This window comes from Paroedura picta, chromosome 9 (genome assembly GCF_049243985.1).
Source record: "Paroedura picta isolate Pp20150507F chromosome 9, Ppicta_v3.0, whole genome shotgun sequence".
In the NCBI taxonomy this organism is placed as follows: Eukaryota; Metazoa; Chordata; class Lepidosauria; order Squamata; family Gekkonidae; genus Paroedura; species Paroedura picta.
The window spans coordinates 30,613,209-30,629,028 of record NC_135377.1 but is presented as its reverse complement, the minus strand read 5'-3'; the positions used below and the strand labels follow the sequence as shown (position 1 = coordinate 30,629,028).

The 15,820-nt window shown below is 46.2% G+C and overlaps 3 protein-coding genes across 3 annotated transcripts in view; 1 reads left to right on the top strand and 2 right to left on the bottom strand.

Annotated features, from left to right (window-relative positions):
- STAU2 (staufen double-stranded RNA binding protein 2) overlaps positions 1 to 15,820 on the bottom strand; it is a 321,968-nt gene that overhangs the window by 63,839 nt on the left and 242,309 nt on the right. The gene's annotated exons all lie outside the window — the stretch shown is intronic.
- Positions 128 to 9,974, bottom strand: RPL7 (ribosomal protein L7). Its single transcript, XM_077352146.1, has 7 exons — positions 9,827 to 9,974; positions 8,819 to 8,924; positions 6,853 to 7,019; positions 6,000 to 6,137; positions 2,822 to 2,931; positions 916 to 1,126; positions 128 to 174 (listed from the first exon to the last, which is right to left on the bottom strand). The coding sequence occupies exons 1-6, from the start codon at positions 9,883 to 9,885 to the stop codon at positions 918 to 920; spliced, it is 789 nt and encodes a 262-aa protein (XP_077208261.1). The 5' UTR covers positions 9,886 to 9,974; the 3' UTR covers positions 128 to 174; positions 916 to 917.
- Positions 13,892 to 15,820, top strand: part of RDH10 (retinol dehydrogenase 10) — a 32,746-nt gene continuing 30,817 nt past the window's right edge. Inside the window, exon 1 of the mRNA XM_077352142.1 lies at positions 13,892 to 14,825. Coding sequence (XP_077208257.1) covers positions 14,534 to 14,825 — 292 coding nt within the window. The 5' untranslated portion in view covers positions 13,892 to 14,533. The remainder of the gene's footprint in view (positions 14,826 to 15,820) is intronic.

Here is a 15,820-nt window from a genome sequence, read left to right as displayed (position 1 = left end):
ATGGAAAGGGAAAGGTTATGTGTACAATTTAGCCAGCACCAAATGATTTCTCCTGGAATGGGAAAGTTTTTAAGACTGCTCTGCTTTACTGGCCGCCAATCAATTCAAGAAAGAAAAAGACAAATGGTTTACAGAGACTGTTTTTATTTGCAAAGCCTGGTGAAGTCATAGCACCTAGGAGGAAAAGACAAATTCACAGTAAATACGGGGTAGTTTATCAAATATGTTCTATCAGCCACTTACCTGGCAAGTATGGAAATGAAATTAACTTAAATAGTCTTAAAATAGTTCTAGGATAAACAGTATACCTCAAACTGGCTGTATTACACAGACTTCAGTGCTTTAACTTGTCTATTTGCACAGTGATACATTTAACCCAGTGGTTCTCAACCTTGGGATCTCGACCCCAAATGGGGTCACCAGGACAGGTTGATGTTGGCAGCAGTAGAGCCATGGCACTGGCCACCTCCACTCTGCCTTCAGAGGCTCCACCCTGCCTCCACAATTGGGGTTGTGGTGTTACGGCGGGTGAGAACTGATTTAGCCCCTGTGAAACTGAAAGAATTGTGAACATCCACTTGAGAATCTAAAGAAAAAGGAGAAGGCATGGAATGTTCAATCTTGCAAACCGGAGGTGCAACACTGGGCTTGAACCATCAGTACCTCCTTTAACATATCCCGTTCTTCCATCAGAACTTTCCAAGCAATTCCCCGTTAACTGGAGATGTGCCAAGATTAAATGAAATAACCTATCACATTTACTATCTGAGTCAGAGAAGAATACAATAACAGAGGCCTACCTCACCCTGAAGGCAAGTTTTTCTGTGCTGCTGAAGCTTGTGCTCTAGCTTTCAGACACATCACTAATTTTGCTAACTCATATGATATTAACATACAGTTCCCACTTCATCATACCATTAATTCATTCTTCTTATGAGTCTGTTAATCTGGTCTTCCCTGTTTCCTGCATCACCACCTTCTACAAAGTGGGTAGTTTTCTTCTTCATTCCACCGCGTGGAGAAGACAGCTTGAATGGCCAGAGGAAGTTGTTTGCTGCCTTGAAGTTTTTGCCAACAGTGTAGATTTCATGGATCAGATCTTCCATGCAAATGATGCCATACTTTTCTAAAATAAATAGAACAGAATATCTACAAAGTTTAGTGTGCAAACTCTTTGATTCTCATCAAACTCTTTGATTCTCATCATCAACCAGTTAGGCTCATTTGTTAAGTCATCCAATCAGCTTCAGAACAAAGGAGGGACTGGAACCAGATTCAAACACTAACACAGTGGCCCCACTGGAAAATATTAGAGATCATCCACCACTGATCGAAATGTTAGTGATTTAATAACTTGAATCCTCTGCCACCATCTAAATGAAGTTATAGTAAGACTAATTCATCCATAAGGAAGTTTAATCTATGGTAATAAATGTAACATTACAGATAAAGCAGTATTCTCACATAGGTATTTGTGCTACTGAATACCAACATAGATATCTGGCGGGATCTAGTTCTGTAACCCTCGTCTCACTGCACTGTTTTGCTTTTTATACTTCCCCATGCATCTCAGTGAAAAAGGCAGGCTACCAATCAACATAATTTGTAACAGACTCCAATAGCCTCAAGAGACAGCTGCAAAGAAGTGGGGAAGGGAGGTTGTTGCTATTAATTTTAAAAAGTAACAATGCATGTAGCTCAAATTCTGTTTTTTTTCCAGTGAAAAACATGAGGGTCTGCCTTGAAATGACAGAAAACAAGTCTTTTATTTCACCTCTTTAGCTTTACAAAAAATGTTCCTAAGGCCTGCATATATTTAGTGTTCTGCTTCCCATTTCCTTCAGTCAAGATCTTAGAAAACATTCCCGTTACTAATAGCCTGATAAATTACATGGCAACGCTGTGAGAACAAGAACCTTTAAAAATACTTTTTAAAAGACCATGTTTTAATGTAGTGTCTGTATTTTTATCAACAACTTTGAGGGCTTGAGTAGTCAACAAAGACAAATACCTCAAGAGAGCCAGTGAAATGTAGCAGAATGTGTTTCTGGGAGAGGCAGATTCAACTCCTCTCTTGGCCATGATCCTCAGTAGACGACCCTTGGGCTAGTCTGTGTCCCCGCCTAGCCTACCTTTCAGGGCTGCTGTGATAATAAAATGGGAGGGGGAAACCATGTACTGAACTCTCAGGAGGGTCAGAATAAAAACATACACATGGGACAAGTTCTCTAGCCTGACTCTTGAACTTTATAGCAGTCCCGTTACAGGTGCACTCATGTGATTTTCTGTGATAGAACAAGGTGTGGTCATGTCTGCCATACTGTTTACTAGCACATCTCAAAGCAGCCTCAGTAAAAGGTTAAGGCAGCCTTTCTCAACTTTTTTCCATTGAGATACCCATGAAACATTCTTGAGGCTCTGAGAAATCCCAGACGTGGCCTGAGCATGCAGAATATGGTTGGGAAGCATTGCTGTATAAACACCTACCTGGGGCCCCTCCTCTTTCCGCCTCCTCCAGGTCCATCACTGGACATTTTGGGAGGGGGGAAGTAGGTACATGTTTAATAAATTTAAAAATATATATTAAAAATTAATTAACTTACACCTATTCAGAAAACCCTCCCAGGGTTGTTAAAAAACAGTGTTTCATGAAAACCTGTAAACTACAGAATGGGGGCTAAAAACACTGTCAAAAAAGAATTTTCCCTGTGATACACAGCACAGTTAAGCACTTACAGATGAATCTAGGCAACAAAAGCAAGCAGTATTTAGTAAAACAATATTAAGCCACAAGGACTACTAAAAAGAGAGTTGCACTTACTCAGACATCTCTTGATCAAAGAATTGTCAGTCAAAGCAACACGCTGTTTGTTGATCTTGCCATAGCCTCGCTTGTAGATCAATTCATGGACAGATTTTAAGTTGGGATAACTGGAAGGAAAGGTGAGATACCAGCATTGGCTAATTCAGTATTATTATTCAATATTATTAATAAAAATAATCTGTATACTTTATAAATCCTATACTAAACACTTAAGTTCACTGGGAATTCAAAACCTGTAATACAACCAGTAACATGAATAAGCAGCAGGAGGGAGTATCAGACTGCATGCAATCAAGTCTCATTCCAGGTTTCCAACACCTCTCAATGTTGCTGATCACTTGACCCTCCAAGATGCAACCATGACTGAGATAACAGGCAAGAGAATGGCCCTGACTTCTCACACCCATCCCAACAAATGACCAGCCACCACCATTAGGTGCTGCAAGTTGCCACTCACTTGCCTGGTCTTCCTCTCTGGCCCTCAGGCAGCTGAACAGACAGTGGCATGCAGTAGCTACCAATGTATTCAGTGAAGGAAGAATCACCATCAGCACCTGTGGTGGCAGCAGCATGTTATGAGAGAAGAGGCCAGACCTTTCCAGGGAAGCCTAATACCACCACTGAGAAAGATAGAAGTCTGAGATTGCTGCTATTGCACAGTTGGCAGGCCCTCATTCGGTTAGAGGTTCTTCAGAAGAGTTGGTTTTTATACTGGTTTTTTCACTGCCCAAAGGAGTCTCAAAAGTGGCTTCCAACTGCCTTCCCTTCCTCTACCAACAACACACACACTGAAAGATGGGCGAGGCTGAGAGACCTCTGAGAGAAACTGCTCTATCAGGGCTGTGAGGAGCCCAAGGTCACCCAGCTGGCTGCATGTGGGGGAGAAGGGAATCGAACCCCGCTTGCCAGATTGGAAGCTGCCACTCTTAACCACTACACCATGCTGGCTCCCAAGTGCTGTCTAATCGTGCCATACTTGACATAAGCTTTGTAAGAGGCACTCAGGAACAAATCCCCACTTTAAGAACATACTAACAGTGAATGATGGAATTCAAGAATGCACATGACAGAAAGGCAGTGGCTGTCATAAAATACGGGAACTCATTGCTTCTTTTACTGACAATCAAAACCACAAGCATAACTTTAATCAAGCCTCTGAGAAAACATTAGCTTGTCACTATGCAGTAAACTAGGAAGAGCCTCTTGTGGCGCAGAGTGGTAAGGCAGCCGTCTGAAAGCTTTGCCCATGAGGCTGGGAGTTCGATCCCAGCAGCCGGCTCAAGGTCGACTCAGCCTTCCATCCTTCCGAGGTCGGTAAAATGAGTACCCAGCTTGCTTGCTGGGGGGTAAACGGTAATGACTGGGGAAGGCACTGGCAAACCACCCCGTATTGAGTCTGCCAAGAAAACGCTGGAGGGCGTCACCCCAAGGGTCAGACATGACTCGGTGCTTGCACAGGGGATACCTTTACCTTTACCTTTATGCAGTAAACTATTTAATTCACTTTAAGTAATATTTCTAAAGCGCACAAAGTAGTTTGCAGAACAAAAAGTGTTAAAATAATGATCAACAAAATTCAGGCAAAAAACAGAATAAAAAATATAAAAATAAGTTCATTTTTTATTATCTTTTGTTATTTTTCTTGTTGTTTTACTTTAATTAGTCATCGTGTGCAAGGATAGGAACGAACTTGCTCATGAGCCAAAATTCAGCACAAACTTGGGTTGGTTTAGAGCCCTTGAACATTTACTGAATTTCATTTTGTTTGGCTATTTTGGTCAATTAAACCTAACAGCTAAGTGGCACAGCTAAACTGTTAGGCTTGGCTAGCACCCATTTAATCCTAACAGCGGACAGGCATATCTGCCCTGCTGCTGTTTAAAGGGCTGAGCCATTATACCCATCAATTTTGTCCCGCCCCCACCCACCCCGCTTCAAAGTCTGGAAAATGAAACTGGGGGATCCATTTAACCCTTTCCAGGTGATCTCCCCCCAAAGAAAGGGGGAATCAAACTTGCGGGATGTGTCTTTTGGCTCAGTTCAGGGACCATCCTGAACTGGATTTTTTAGGTTGGTGCCTATCTCTATTCTTGAGCACTCTGCTTAGGAAAAGAATGGAATATCAGCAACCGAACAACTATTTAGTAACAAGTACAAAAACACTAGCAACAGAATTGTGGAAAACCTTAAATATTCATTACATACAAGCAAATGTCAGAGCAAAGAGACTGCTTTTAAACCAGCTCAGAAATATCCAACAGGTTTAGCACCAGGCACATGATTACATAGACCACATCCCACAAACAACCTTCCTACCAGCCTCCAAAATCAGGGATACACAGAGCAGAGCTGCTCAGGAAGGTACGTGCTGGGCAGAGCTACATGGAAACAGGGTATCCTTCTGACATCCTGATCTCAACCCATTCAGGGCATTAAATCCACAACCTAATATTTTACATTTATTTATTTGATTTATTTATATACTGTTCTTCCTCACAAACAGGATCAGGGCATTTACAATAAAAAGTAGAAAGAAAAAAATACCTCTCCCCCATCCCCCCAGATATCCTCTGTTGGGCTAATCAAACTGGGAGGATCTAAGGGGGGGGGGAAGACTTACAATTGTGGGAGTTTTTCCATATATGATACATTTCCTGCAAACTTATTCCTACCAAGAATCTTATCACTGCAGTTTCAACCAATCAAAGCTTCTGAACCATCTATGACACAGACCAATATGTGTATCTTACAACATTGTTATGAGAGCAGGTTTTCTGTTCCATTGTTCTTACACACACACTTTCTGGCTGTGGAAAGAAATCAAGAACTACTAGTTCAGAGATCTGGATAGCCCGGGTAAGCAAATCCCATAAAATTATTGGAAGCTAGGCAGAGTCGACCGTGGCTAGCACTTGGATGGGAGGGACAAGGAATACCAGGGTCATGATGTGGGGGTAGGCAATGGCAAACCAACCCTGAACATCTCTTGCCTGGCTGCTCGATAATCTTAGGGTACATTACACACATGCCATAAAATATACATAAAATTATAATCTTGTTCAGAAGCAGAAGGCAGTGGCTACCTTACTGCCACAGAGCAAGTGAACACAGTGAACAATTTAATATATGTACTTGTTACTTAAATGAAAACAATTAAATTCAAGATTCAACTTACCCCCAGGCAATGTAGGGTTCAACAATCCTCAGCATGTTAATGGACGCTTTGTTGAGTTTCACAAATGTCCCATTGAAAATTTGGCGCAGGCGAAGAAGCTGCAGTACCTTTCGAACCTTAGGACTAACACCGTTGATGCTGAAAGGTACAGAAAACAGAAAAAAAAGGTACAGAAAACTTTCAGCACATATTAGGCCATAAGAAAGTACTCCTGTCACTGAAATTCAGAGCAAAATATTTTGATTATGTAAAATTAATACTACTACTACAGATAACTCACTTTGTTTTAATTCATGCAATTATCAGCAGGTGTTCAGGTTAAGCATAACTTGTCTTTGTAAAATTCTATTCCACTATCAAACTCTCTACAATGTTCAGTCCCTCTGAAACCAGAACTTTCCCCAAACAGATAAATCCTGCAGCACAAGAAATATTTTTGCATCTCACTGCCGTTTCCTGTAAAGCCATCATGAAGATAAGGGGACCCTTGGGAACAGGACAGGGCTGCAACAAGGAGAATTAGGAGAAACTCCTTTGCAAGCTTTTCCATGAACCATACCAGAGTGAATGGGTGATCTCTGCTGATTCTCCCTTCTGCAAGCCCTCTGCACTGTGCCCCAGACACTAGGGGTTGAGAAAACTGCAGTAAAAATGTGTGTAGCCCCATATTTCTATGACACAGTCGATCCTCCCATTATCAAAATGGGACTACAGAACTCATGGTTAAACAGCAGACCGATTCTTCAGGCACAGCATTAAAACCAATTTTATTTTCTTCTAGTTTCCCCCCTCAAATTAGACAAGACTGCTGCTATTAATGTAAGGGCCTGCACATCCCACTTGTTCATCTTACCCTCTGATTCGGATTACAAATGCCAGTTTGGGCTCAGCAGGTACATAGTAATTGCCAGCTTTGCGAGCCATTCGGGCCATGCGAATCTCACGTCGATACATCTGCCTGTATTCTTTATGGTAGGTCTGTGCTCTTTTATAGATGAGTTTCCGTTCATCTTTTCGCAACTGAAATTAGAACAGCAATGTTTAATGTTTTCACCAACCTACAAACCTTCACATCATCCAAGGTGGTATGCAGATATCACAACAATTGTCTTTTTTGCCTGAGGGGAATGGACAAAGCTCAATTGCTATACTCACAGAGTGCATCCAACAGCTTCCTGGAAAGATTCCCCTCCCATAAGCAGGATTAACTATTTGCTGGTTGATCATCAGTAACTTGTGTTTATCAACAACATATTATAGCGATTTACCAGTTAGCAGGGGGAAATTCAATTTTTACAGGCTCCTGCATTCACACATCATAGCCAACCGAAGCCTATAGGTTTGTGTATTTAAAAAAAACCCCACAACACACAGAAAAAAAGACGGGTGAAAACTCAAAGTCCAGCAATTAAATAGAATTTTTAAAAATACAAATGAGAGCCTGAAAGTTAGAGCTTCTAAAACCAGGAAGATTTCTATCATGCACCTCACAAACCTTTGAAGGTTCCCTTCTGAAAGAAATGCCATTTTTTCCTGTTTGGCCTAGGAGAAAATAAATTCTTATTGATTCAGCCCTTTCAGAAGGGAAAGAGTGATGTTGAGGGTCAGAAGATTATAGCTCGTCAGAGGAAGATAATGGCAAGCGTATAGCAGACCCTTCAGCGTGGCACAACACGTTGGGATAGAGATATATTTCTTAAAAGGTTCATCAATATCTTCCTACTGAAGAAATCATAATCCTCTCAACATCCATGAAGATGGTGCTAACAGGTTAAGAAAAACTGGATTCAATGACAGCTACAGGAGAGGAAATGTGAGCTAGTACAAAGGAAAGGCTATGTCTAGAGATCCAAAAAGCAGCTTGTATATTCAAAAACTAGATTTTTCATCCTGCACCAGACTGTAAATTCTTGAGGGCAGAGATCAATCCTTTGGGATTAGACCACCCATAAACAATGCAAGAAACTAACAAAAAATCCACCTTTCACAGGTCTAGAAGAGTTGGTTCTTATATGCTGCTTTTCTCTACCCGAAGGAGGCTCAAAGAGGTTTACAGTCACTTTCCCTTTTCTGTCCCCACAACAGACACCCTGTGTCTGAGAGAGCCCTGATATTCCTGCTCTACTCCAGAGTATCCCAGAAAAAACATGTTAAGTGCTCTTGTGGACCAGATCCCTGATAGACCACCTTCCTGTTTCACACTAGCGCCAATCAGACGACCTGAAGAACTTACAAACAGAACCTACAGGCCAAGTGCCCCAACTTGAAGTTCCCCCTAGCACTAGCATTCAGAAGATTATTGCTTCAGTATATGGAGGTTTCCCTTTAGCCACTATGGCTAGTAGTCTCTGATGGGCTATCCCCCATGAATCTGTCTAATGCACTGTTAAAGTCATCCATGTTCATGGCCATCACTATTCCCCCGCAAATCAATTCTACAATTACTCTTTAAGAAAACTAGTAGTATTGTGTATGTCCTGATTCTATTGCCCATCAACTTCACTGAGTTCTACTACTGCAAAACAGTGAGAAGGATCTGTCTATCCATTTTCTACACCACATGCAGAGTTTTATAACTATCCAACACTATTTTTTGTCTAAATGGCCCAAGAACTTCTTCTCATAAAAAGAGGGCTTCAATCTCTTAATCATCAAAATTGGTCTCTTCTGTACTTCCCCAGCTCTGCAGAATTTCTTTTAAGGTATGACAACCAGAATCTACAAGTACTCCTCATGTGATCATGCCATACACCTATACACAGGCCATTCTAGGACTACGTGGAATGCCACCATTTGTCACAGGACTCATCAAATCTTACCTTCTTCTGAACCAATAGCCTCTTCAGACGTTTGGCCTTTATATCAGCAAAAGCCTTCCTTTTCTTCAAAAGGCTTTCTGGAACCGAAGGCACCTTCTTTTTTGCTCTACATTAAGGGACAAAAAGGAAAACATAGCTAAAGATAAGTTTCATCTAAAAAGCCAAGTCTTTTCAATTGGCCACAAAAAGTACAACTGAACTACTGCATGTTAATCACATAACTTCTTTCATCCAGATTCTGTTCTACATTGACATTTCTGTTAAGCCTTGTTTAGTTTAACAGTCTTTAAATATCTTCTTCTTTTGTGGGAATCCTTTGCTGCCTTTCTAAACAGTCACTCAAGAGATGCTGCTGCACAATTATAAACCCCCATAGGATCATCTAGGGGAAGTTTAAAATATGCACTTACATTATAGAAACTAAAGCAAATCTTGTGCTATTGATGTTTTCCAGAGAAGAAAACAGCTCGCTTTTATATGCATGTATGAAAGGGCCTGGAAACATCTGTGTCTGAGCCTCCACAGAACAGTTCTCCAGACACACTTACGAAAAAAGCATTATCCCCAAAGCCAGTCCTCGTTACTTAGAGCCAGGTCCGGTAAAAGAACCAGCCTGAAGAGCTCAATAGAATCCGAGCCTTTCCGTATATTCGTGCCGCTACGGTGCAGATTCCGGAAAGCAAGGCCAGGCCTAAGTCACCGCACACTAGCAGCAGGCCTAAAACGACACGGAGAAGGGGGACACCGCCAGGTGCCAACTCTCCCCAGTTCCCCTTGGTTCGCTTCCGGCGCTGAGAAGGAGCCCGCGGCCGCCACCAACCGAACCCCAGGCCGGTGCGCTGCAGCAAGGCCATTGCCCAGTTCCCAGCCCCCTTCCACACAGAAAACCAAGATAGCGCCAGACACTCGGCAGCTCAGCAGTGAAGGCCGGGGAGCGGAACGGGAGAACGGGAGCCTCCAGAGCCGCGGATGGCAACGGATTGTCTCTCGAAGGAAACCGATACTCACTCTTCACCCGCCATGGTGGCCTCCGGAAAAGAGAGAATCGGCGCATGCGCGGTGAACATAAAGAGTCGGTCATTGGGACTGCTAAGACCCAGCCCATGCTTTTAGCTCACTAAATTTTTGCCTGAGCAAAACAGAGGATAGAGTTGGCTAGTTGGGTGCCGTACGTTTGAACTATCGCTCCAGAGGCGTTAGCATGTATTAGGATAGTATCACCTGAAAAACGTTTCCTTTTCTGAAAAAAACTGTGTGTTTTTTCTTTCTTACTTACTGAGTTTCCATATATGCCTTCTGACGAAATGGGCTCTAGTCCACGAACATTTGGACTTAAAATAAACTAGCATAAACTTTCGTGGGTCGGAGTCTTCTTGGTGAAGATGGAATTGGTGCATATTTCTTAAAGCCTAAAATCGGTGAGGCTTTAAGGTGCTCCAAGACTCCTAGGATACAAACCTATCCTAACTCTCTAGGCTGCTGTCATATGCATGCCTATATGAGAGTATACCCCATTGTAGGAGAGAGCAAGCATGCTTAGGATTGCATTGTCAGTGTGACCAAATAATTCTCAAAGCGGGCAGTGAGAAACTGATCGGAGGTATGGACCTATCTACCATATTATGTAGATTCTATGGCTTCAGTAATATTTGCTTGAGATATCATGTTGATATCGAACGGTTGCCAACTTCCAGATAGAGCCTGGGGATCTCCCAGAATTACACCTGATCCCCAAACTATGTAGATGAATTCTGCTGGAGAAAATCATTGCTTTGCTCTATGGCATTATATCCTGCTAAGGTCCCTCTCCTCTCCAAACTCCGCTCTTCCCAGGTACTATCCCCAAATCTCCAGTTTTCTAATCTGGAGTTGGCAACCCAATGTTTCAGTCAAATCGAGTGTTGCATCCTCCTTTTGCACCCTTCCAATATGGACCTCTAAGAGTCTCTTGTGGCGCAGAGTGGTAAGGCAGCCGTCTGAAAGCTTTGCCCATGAGGCTGGGAGTTCAATCCCAGCAGCCGGCTCAAGGTTGACTCAGCCTTCCATCCTTCCGAGGTCGGTAAAATGAGTACCCAGCTTGCTGGGGGGTAAACGGTAATGACTGGGGAAGGCACTGGCAAACCACCCCGTATTGAGTCTGCCATGAAAACGCTGGAGGGCGTCACCCCAAGGGTCAGACATGACTCGGTGCTTGCACAGGGGATACCTTTACCTTTAATATGGACCTCAAGAAGACATAAATCTTTCCTCTCAAATTTTATTCCCACAACAAACTTGTTAAGTAGGTTAGGCTGGGAATATTGACCGGCCCAACGTCACCCACAGTGTAGAATGTTTAACCAGATATACATCCTATTTCTTATATAAATAAATAGTGGCTGATTTTAACCCAGATTTCCTGTCTTTAATGTCTGAGGTCTTGACACCTGAAATTCTGAGCTATACTAACAAGCCATTCATAACTATTAAAACTTGTTTAAAAGATTGGGGGTTGCATTTGTGATTTCAGAGAAAATTAATTTTGAATTTATAACAAGAGTATGATTAAATCCATGTCTTTGAAATTAATTTGATCCAGTTTGGCTTATTCCTTTACAACTGTGCATAGAAAGGCAAAGGGATTGCCCCGTTAATATGCTGTAGCAAAGTAAAACAAAATGCCAGGGGCACTTACCATTATCTCCATATGCTGTCCTTCATTTTTAGAGACTTCTATTTTATTTGAAAATACAGCCAGATGCACTGAATGATTGTACAAAAGTAGAAGTTCAGTAATTAGGTAGCCCAGGCTAACCTGATCCTGTGAGATCTCCAAAGGCCTGACCCTGGCCAGTTTAGACAGGAGCCCTCATAGGATTTAGGTGATGGTTCTTCCATCAGGGGGAGCCAGGAAAAGGCAAGCAACCTCCAAACATCCCTTGCCTGGCTGCCAGACAATTCTGGGATCTCCTGGCTACACTGCACATGATAAATAAATGCAGTAATTGGTGCCTTAAATACTAAGATAATGCATTACAGCAAAAGCTTTTACGAGTCAGAGTTCACTTCATCTTTCATTATATCTGAAGAAGTGTATGTGCACATGAAAACCTATATATCTTGAATAAAACTTTGTTGGTTTTAAAGGCGCTATTGGATTCACACTTTATTCAGCTGCTTCAGACCAACACTGCTACCCATCTGAATGTATCTACTTCATCATATATGTTATATAAACCAGTGGTCCCCAACCTTTTTATCACCAGGGACTGCTCAACGCTTGACAATTTTACTGAGGCCCGGGGGGGGGTAGTCTTTTGATGAGGGACATTGCCGCCGCCGCTTGAGCCCCTGCTCCACTTGCCTTCCTGCCGGCGCCCCTGACTTCCCGCCGCCTGCTGGGGGGTGCTGCCAGCAGCAGCTGCACAGTGCCACGCTGAGGGGGAGCCCAAGCCATGTCGGCTGCTGGAGAGCACCAAAGGTGAGCTGGTGGCAGAGTGGCAAGGCAGCCCCAGAGGCAGCAGCTGGGGAGGAGGACAAGGAGGAGCCACGGCCCAGTAACGAGTGATCCACAGACCAGTACCGATCCCTGGACCGGGGATTGGGGAACACTGATATAAACAGTAGATAAGGTAAAGGTATCCCCTGTGCAAGCACCAAGTCATGTCTGACCCTTGGGGTGACGCCCTCTAGCCCTTTCATGGCAGACTCAATACAGGGTGGCCTTGCCAGTGCCTTCCCCAGTCATTACCGTTTACCCCCCAGTAAACTGGGTACTCATTTTACCGACCTCGGAAGGATGGAAGGCTGAGTCAACCTTGAGCCGGCTGCTGGGATTGAACTCCCAGCCTCATGGGCAAAGCTTCAGACTTGCATGTCTGCTGCCTTACCACTCTGCGCCACAAAGGCTCATATACAGTAAATACAAGGTAAATAAATAAAAGGTGTATAAAACTTGTGACAAAACAAAGTGGCCAAGAAAGAAACTAGTACATGGTGCTGAGAAACGAAAGTGTTAACTAGAAAACTACAGGTCTTAGAATGTGTTTTCCAATGTACCAGAGGAACGGGAAGAAATCTTAAGAAGTGAGTTTTAATAAGTTGTGGGACGCACTACCGGTGCTCAAGAGGGCACCATTATTACGTTAGGACCAACCACTATGGATTATGGAGCATGTAGTTCACTTCTCCCCTCCTCGTCTCCCAGGAATAGAAGGACCGAAAAGCACAAAAAACACTATTGTTCATACAAGGCTATGTGGCCACACTCTGAACGATGCCTGACCGGCTTAAATTTTTTTTTGCGGGGGGGGGGGGGGTGGTGAGAGAGAGAGAGGCAATAAGTCTCATTAGGGTTTCAGACCTATAAAGGGCTCCCCAAAGGCAGGTGAGGGCAGGGTTACCTCCCTTGCAAAGTTTTTTCGCTTGCTTGCGGATCCATGCGTCTTACACACCAGTAAATCAGTATGCCTAGCCCTTTCGAGTCCCAGGCGCATTTGACTTCGGGAATAGCGGACTGTGGACGAAGATGGTGAAAGGCAACGGATAGTACATGAGAGGCAACCGCGCTTCCATCCTGTTCAAAAGCGCCACCGACCCCGACCGGAGTGGCTCCCGAACTCCGCGTACATTTTGGACTTTAGCCTGTGACAGCCAGCGCCGCGTGCGCAACAGGGGCGTCGCACTGAGGAAAGAGGAGCTTCAGACTCGCTCGCGTGGCGTTTAGATTAAACTCCGATTTGCCCGGGCGCCCGCATCCACACGTCGCGACAGACCCGAGTTCGGTTGCAGCGTCCAGGCAGTGCCCGGCTCGGGGGTCTTGGCGGTCGGGCGGGAAGGGCGACGGAAGCCGCGCTGTCGCCTCCGGGCTGCCCCCCGTGACGTGTGAATGCGGCTCCAGCTCCGCTCCGCTGGGTGGGCCCAGCGGCGTGCCGGGCGTTTGGCGTGGCTGGGCTGGACTCTCGGCGGAGCAAGGGGCGGTGCCGCGGGCTCCGCGGGCGGAAATGTGCGGGGGGAAGGCCTAGGCATGCAAAATGGGCGAGGGGGCGGAGGGACAGGTCCGGGGAGCGGGGCTGAGGGGGTTGGGGGCGGGCGAGATGGCGGCGGCGGCGGCGGCGGCGGCGGGGGGGCTGCGTCCCTCTCGCCGGGGCTATATAGAGCCTCGAGCGGCGGGGAAATGCTCACTTCCAGGGGCGAGGGACTGAGCGGTGGCCCGGCCGCCAGGCACCAGGGGGCAGGTAGGCAGGCGCAGGGCGGCCGCAGGGCACGGAGCCCCTCCGCCGGGAAGGTGGCCGCGGAGCGCACCTTTGCTCCCTCGAGCCGAGCCGAGCCGGGGCGCGGGGGACAGGGACGGCTACGGGCTCTGGCCCCGAACTTGGGCTGGCGGGCGCTGACTTCGCCCCGCGGGTCGGACCGGGCGCCTAGGTAGCGGCGCGCCTGCCGGGCTCAGCCCTTCCCGCTGGCCTCGCCTGCCTCCTGCGCTCGGGCTGTCCAGCCTGCCGCCACTGCCGCCGCCGCCGCCGCCGCCGAGCAGGAAGCGGGCAGGTTGGCTCGGAGGCGGCTGTTGCCGCTGTTGCCGCCGCTGCCTCGGCGGAGTGCCCGCCAGGTGCCGGCCGAGGCTTGGGCGCCCGAGGTGCCCCTCGCCGCCCGCGCCCTTCCGAGGGGGCGCTCCCTTCGCCGCCGCTCCCGCGGGGCAGCCGCCCGCCGGCCTTGGCCGTGGCCGAGGGAGGCGCAGCCATGAACATCGTGCTGGAGTTCTTCGTGGTCACCTTCAAGGTCCTGTGGGCGTTCGTGGTGGCGGCGGCCAAGTGGTTCATGCGGCCCAAGGAGAAGAGCGTGGCGGGCCAGGTGTGCCTGATCACCGGCGCCGGCAGCGGGCTGGGCCGCCTCTTCGCCCTCGAGTTCGCCCGCCGTCGGGCGCGCCTGGTGCTCTGGGACATCAACACGCAGAGCAACGAGGAGACGGCGGGCATGGTGCGCCACATCTACCGCGAGGTCGCCGAAGAAGCCGTCGCCGCCGCCCAGAAAGGTAAGCCGGGACGCTCCGCTCGCCCCCGCCCTGCCGGGAAGGCCCCCGCCACACGAGAGACGCGGCGAGGAGGCCGGTCCGACGGCTCCGCTCTCCCGCATGGGCAGAGGCACGACTCTGGAGAAACTTTAGGAAAAGCTTCTCGGTTACGTTCAAGATGTGCCTTGTCCCAGGAGGGGAGGGGGTCTCTAAGCACAAAAGGGACCGCTGCTCTGGGCCCTAGAAAGGCGCTATCTAGTAGAGGGGAAGAGGTGGCCAAGAATGGAGACCTCTGAGAAGCGGCGGGGGGGGGGGGGGAGAGAACTGATCATGTACAACTTTTTCCACCGCTTCATCCAGGGTGCCTTTTTACCTGTTGCTTCATCATAGGAACAGTGCTATGCTAAACAGACGTAGCCCTTCCAGCAGATTCAGATGGGTATAACATAGTTTAGGAGTGAGCTGTTAAAGTGTTTAATATCCTGAATGGGAAAAGAAAGAGAGAGAGAGAGAGAACAGGCAAGTCCTAAGAATACATAAACGTTGTTTTCTCCCCCCCCCCCACACACACACACATCTGATTGTTGAATAAATTCTCTAGTTTCCACACATCAGAAGTTTAGAAAAAGATGTAAATCTCTGCCATAATAAGAGGACCACATTTGTGGGGGAAGGACTGAAACTGAAGAAAATAATCAGCTTTGAAATTATAGTCTGGGGTGATCTGAATCCAAGAAATTGAAATAAATAATCCCAAGCAGAAGTGTGGACCAGTATTTCAGTCTCTGATGTTTCTCTGTGGATTTGCTTGTTGCCTAGTCTGAGGAGAATTAAAATAACCAGTTTTAAAGAGACTAATGACTGGCAAAACAGTCATTGCCCTGTAGATGGTGAAATGGGGATACATTTAAGTGGAAACCTTGTGGAAAGATGAAGACATTCGTGGTGCTGCATAGTGTTTTTAATGTGGAAAGGCTGGACTGACACATTTATTTAGTATACATTATTCAAATGGG

Bases quoted from the DNA above. Each gene is read 5' to 3' on its own strand.
- RPL7 (XM_077352146.1), bottom strand. From the start codon at position 9,885: ATGTTCACCGCGCATGCGCCGATTCTCTCTTTTCCGGAGGCCACCATG. The intron at 8,925-9,826 runs GTGAGTATCGGT...CCCTTAATGTAG, and splicing joins GCCACCATGGCGGGTGAAGA to AGCAAAAAAGAAGGTGCCTT. The intron at 6,138-6,852 runs GTAAGATGAACA...TGTACCTTTCAG, and splicing joins TTTGTAATCCGAATCAGAGG to CATCAACGGTGTTAGTCCTA.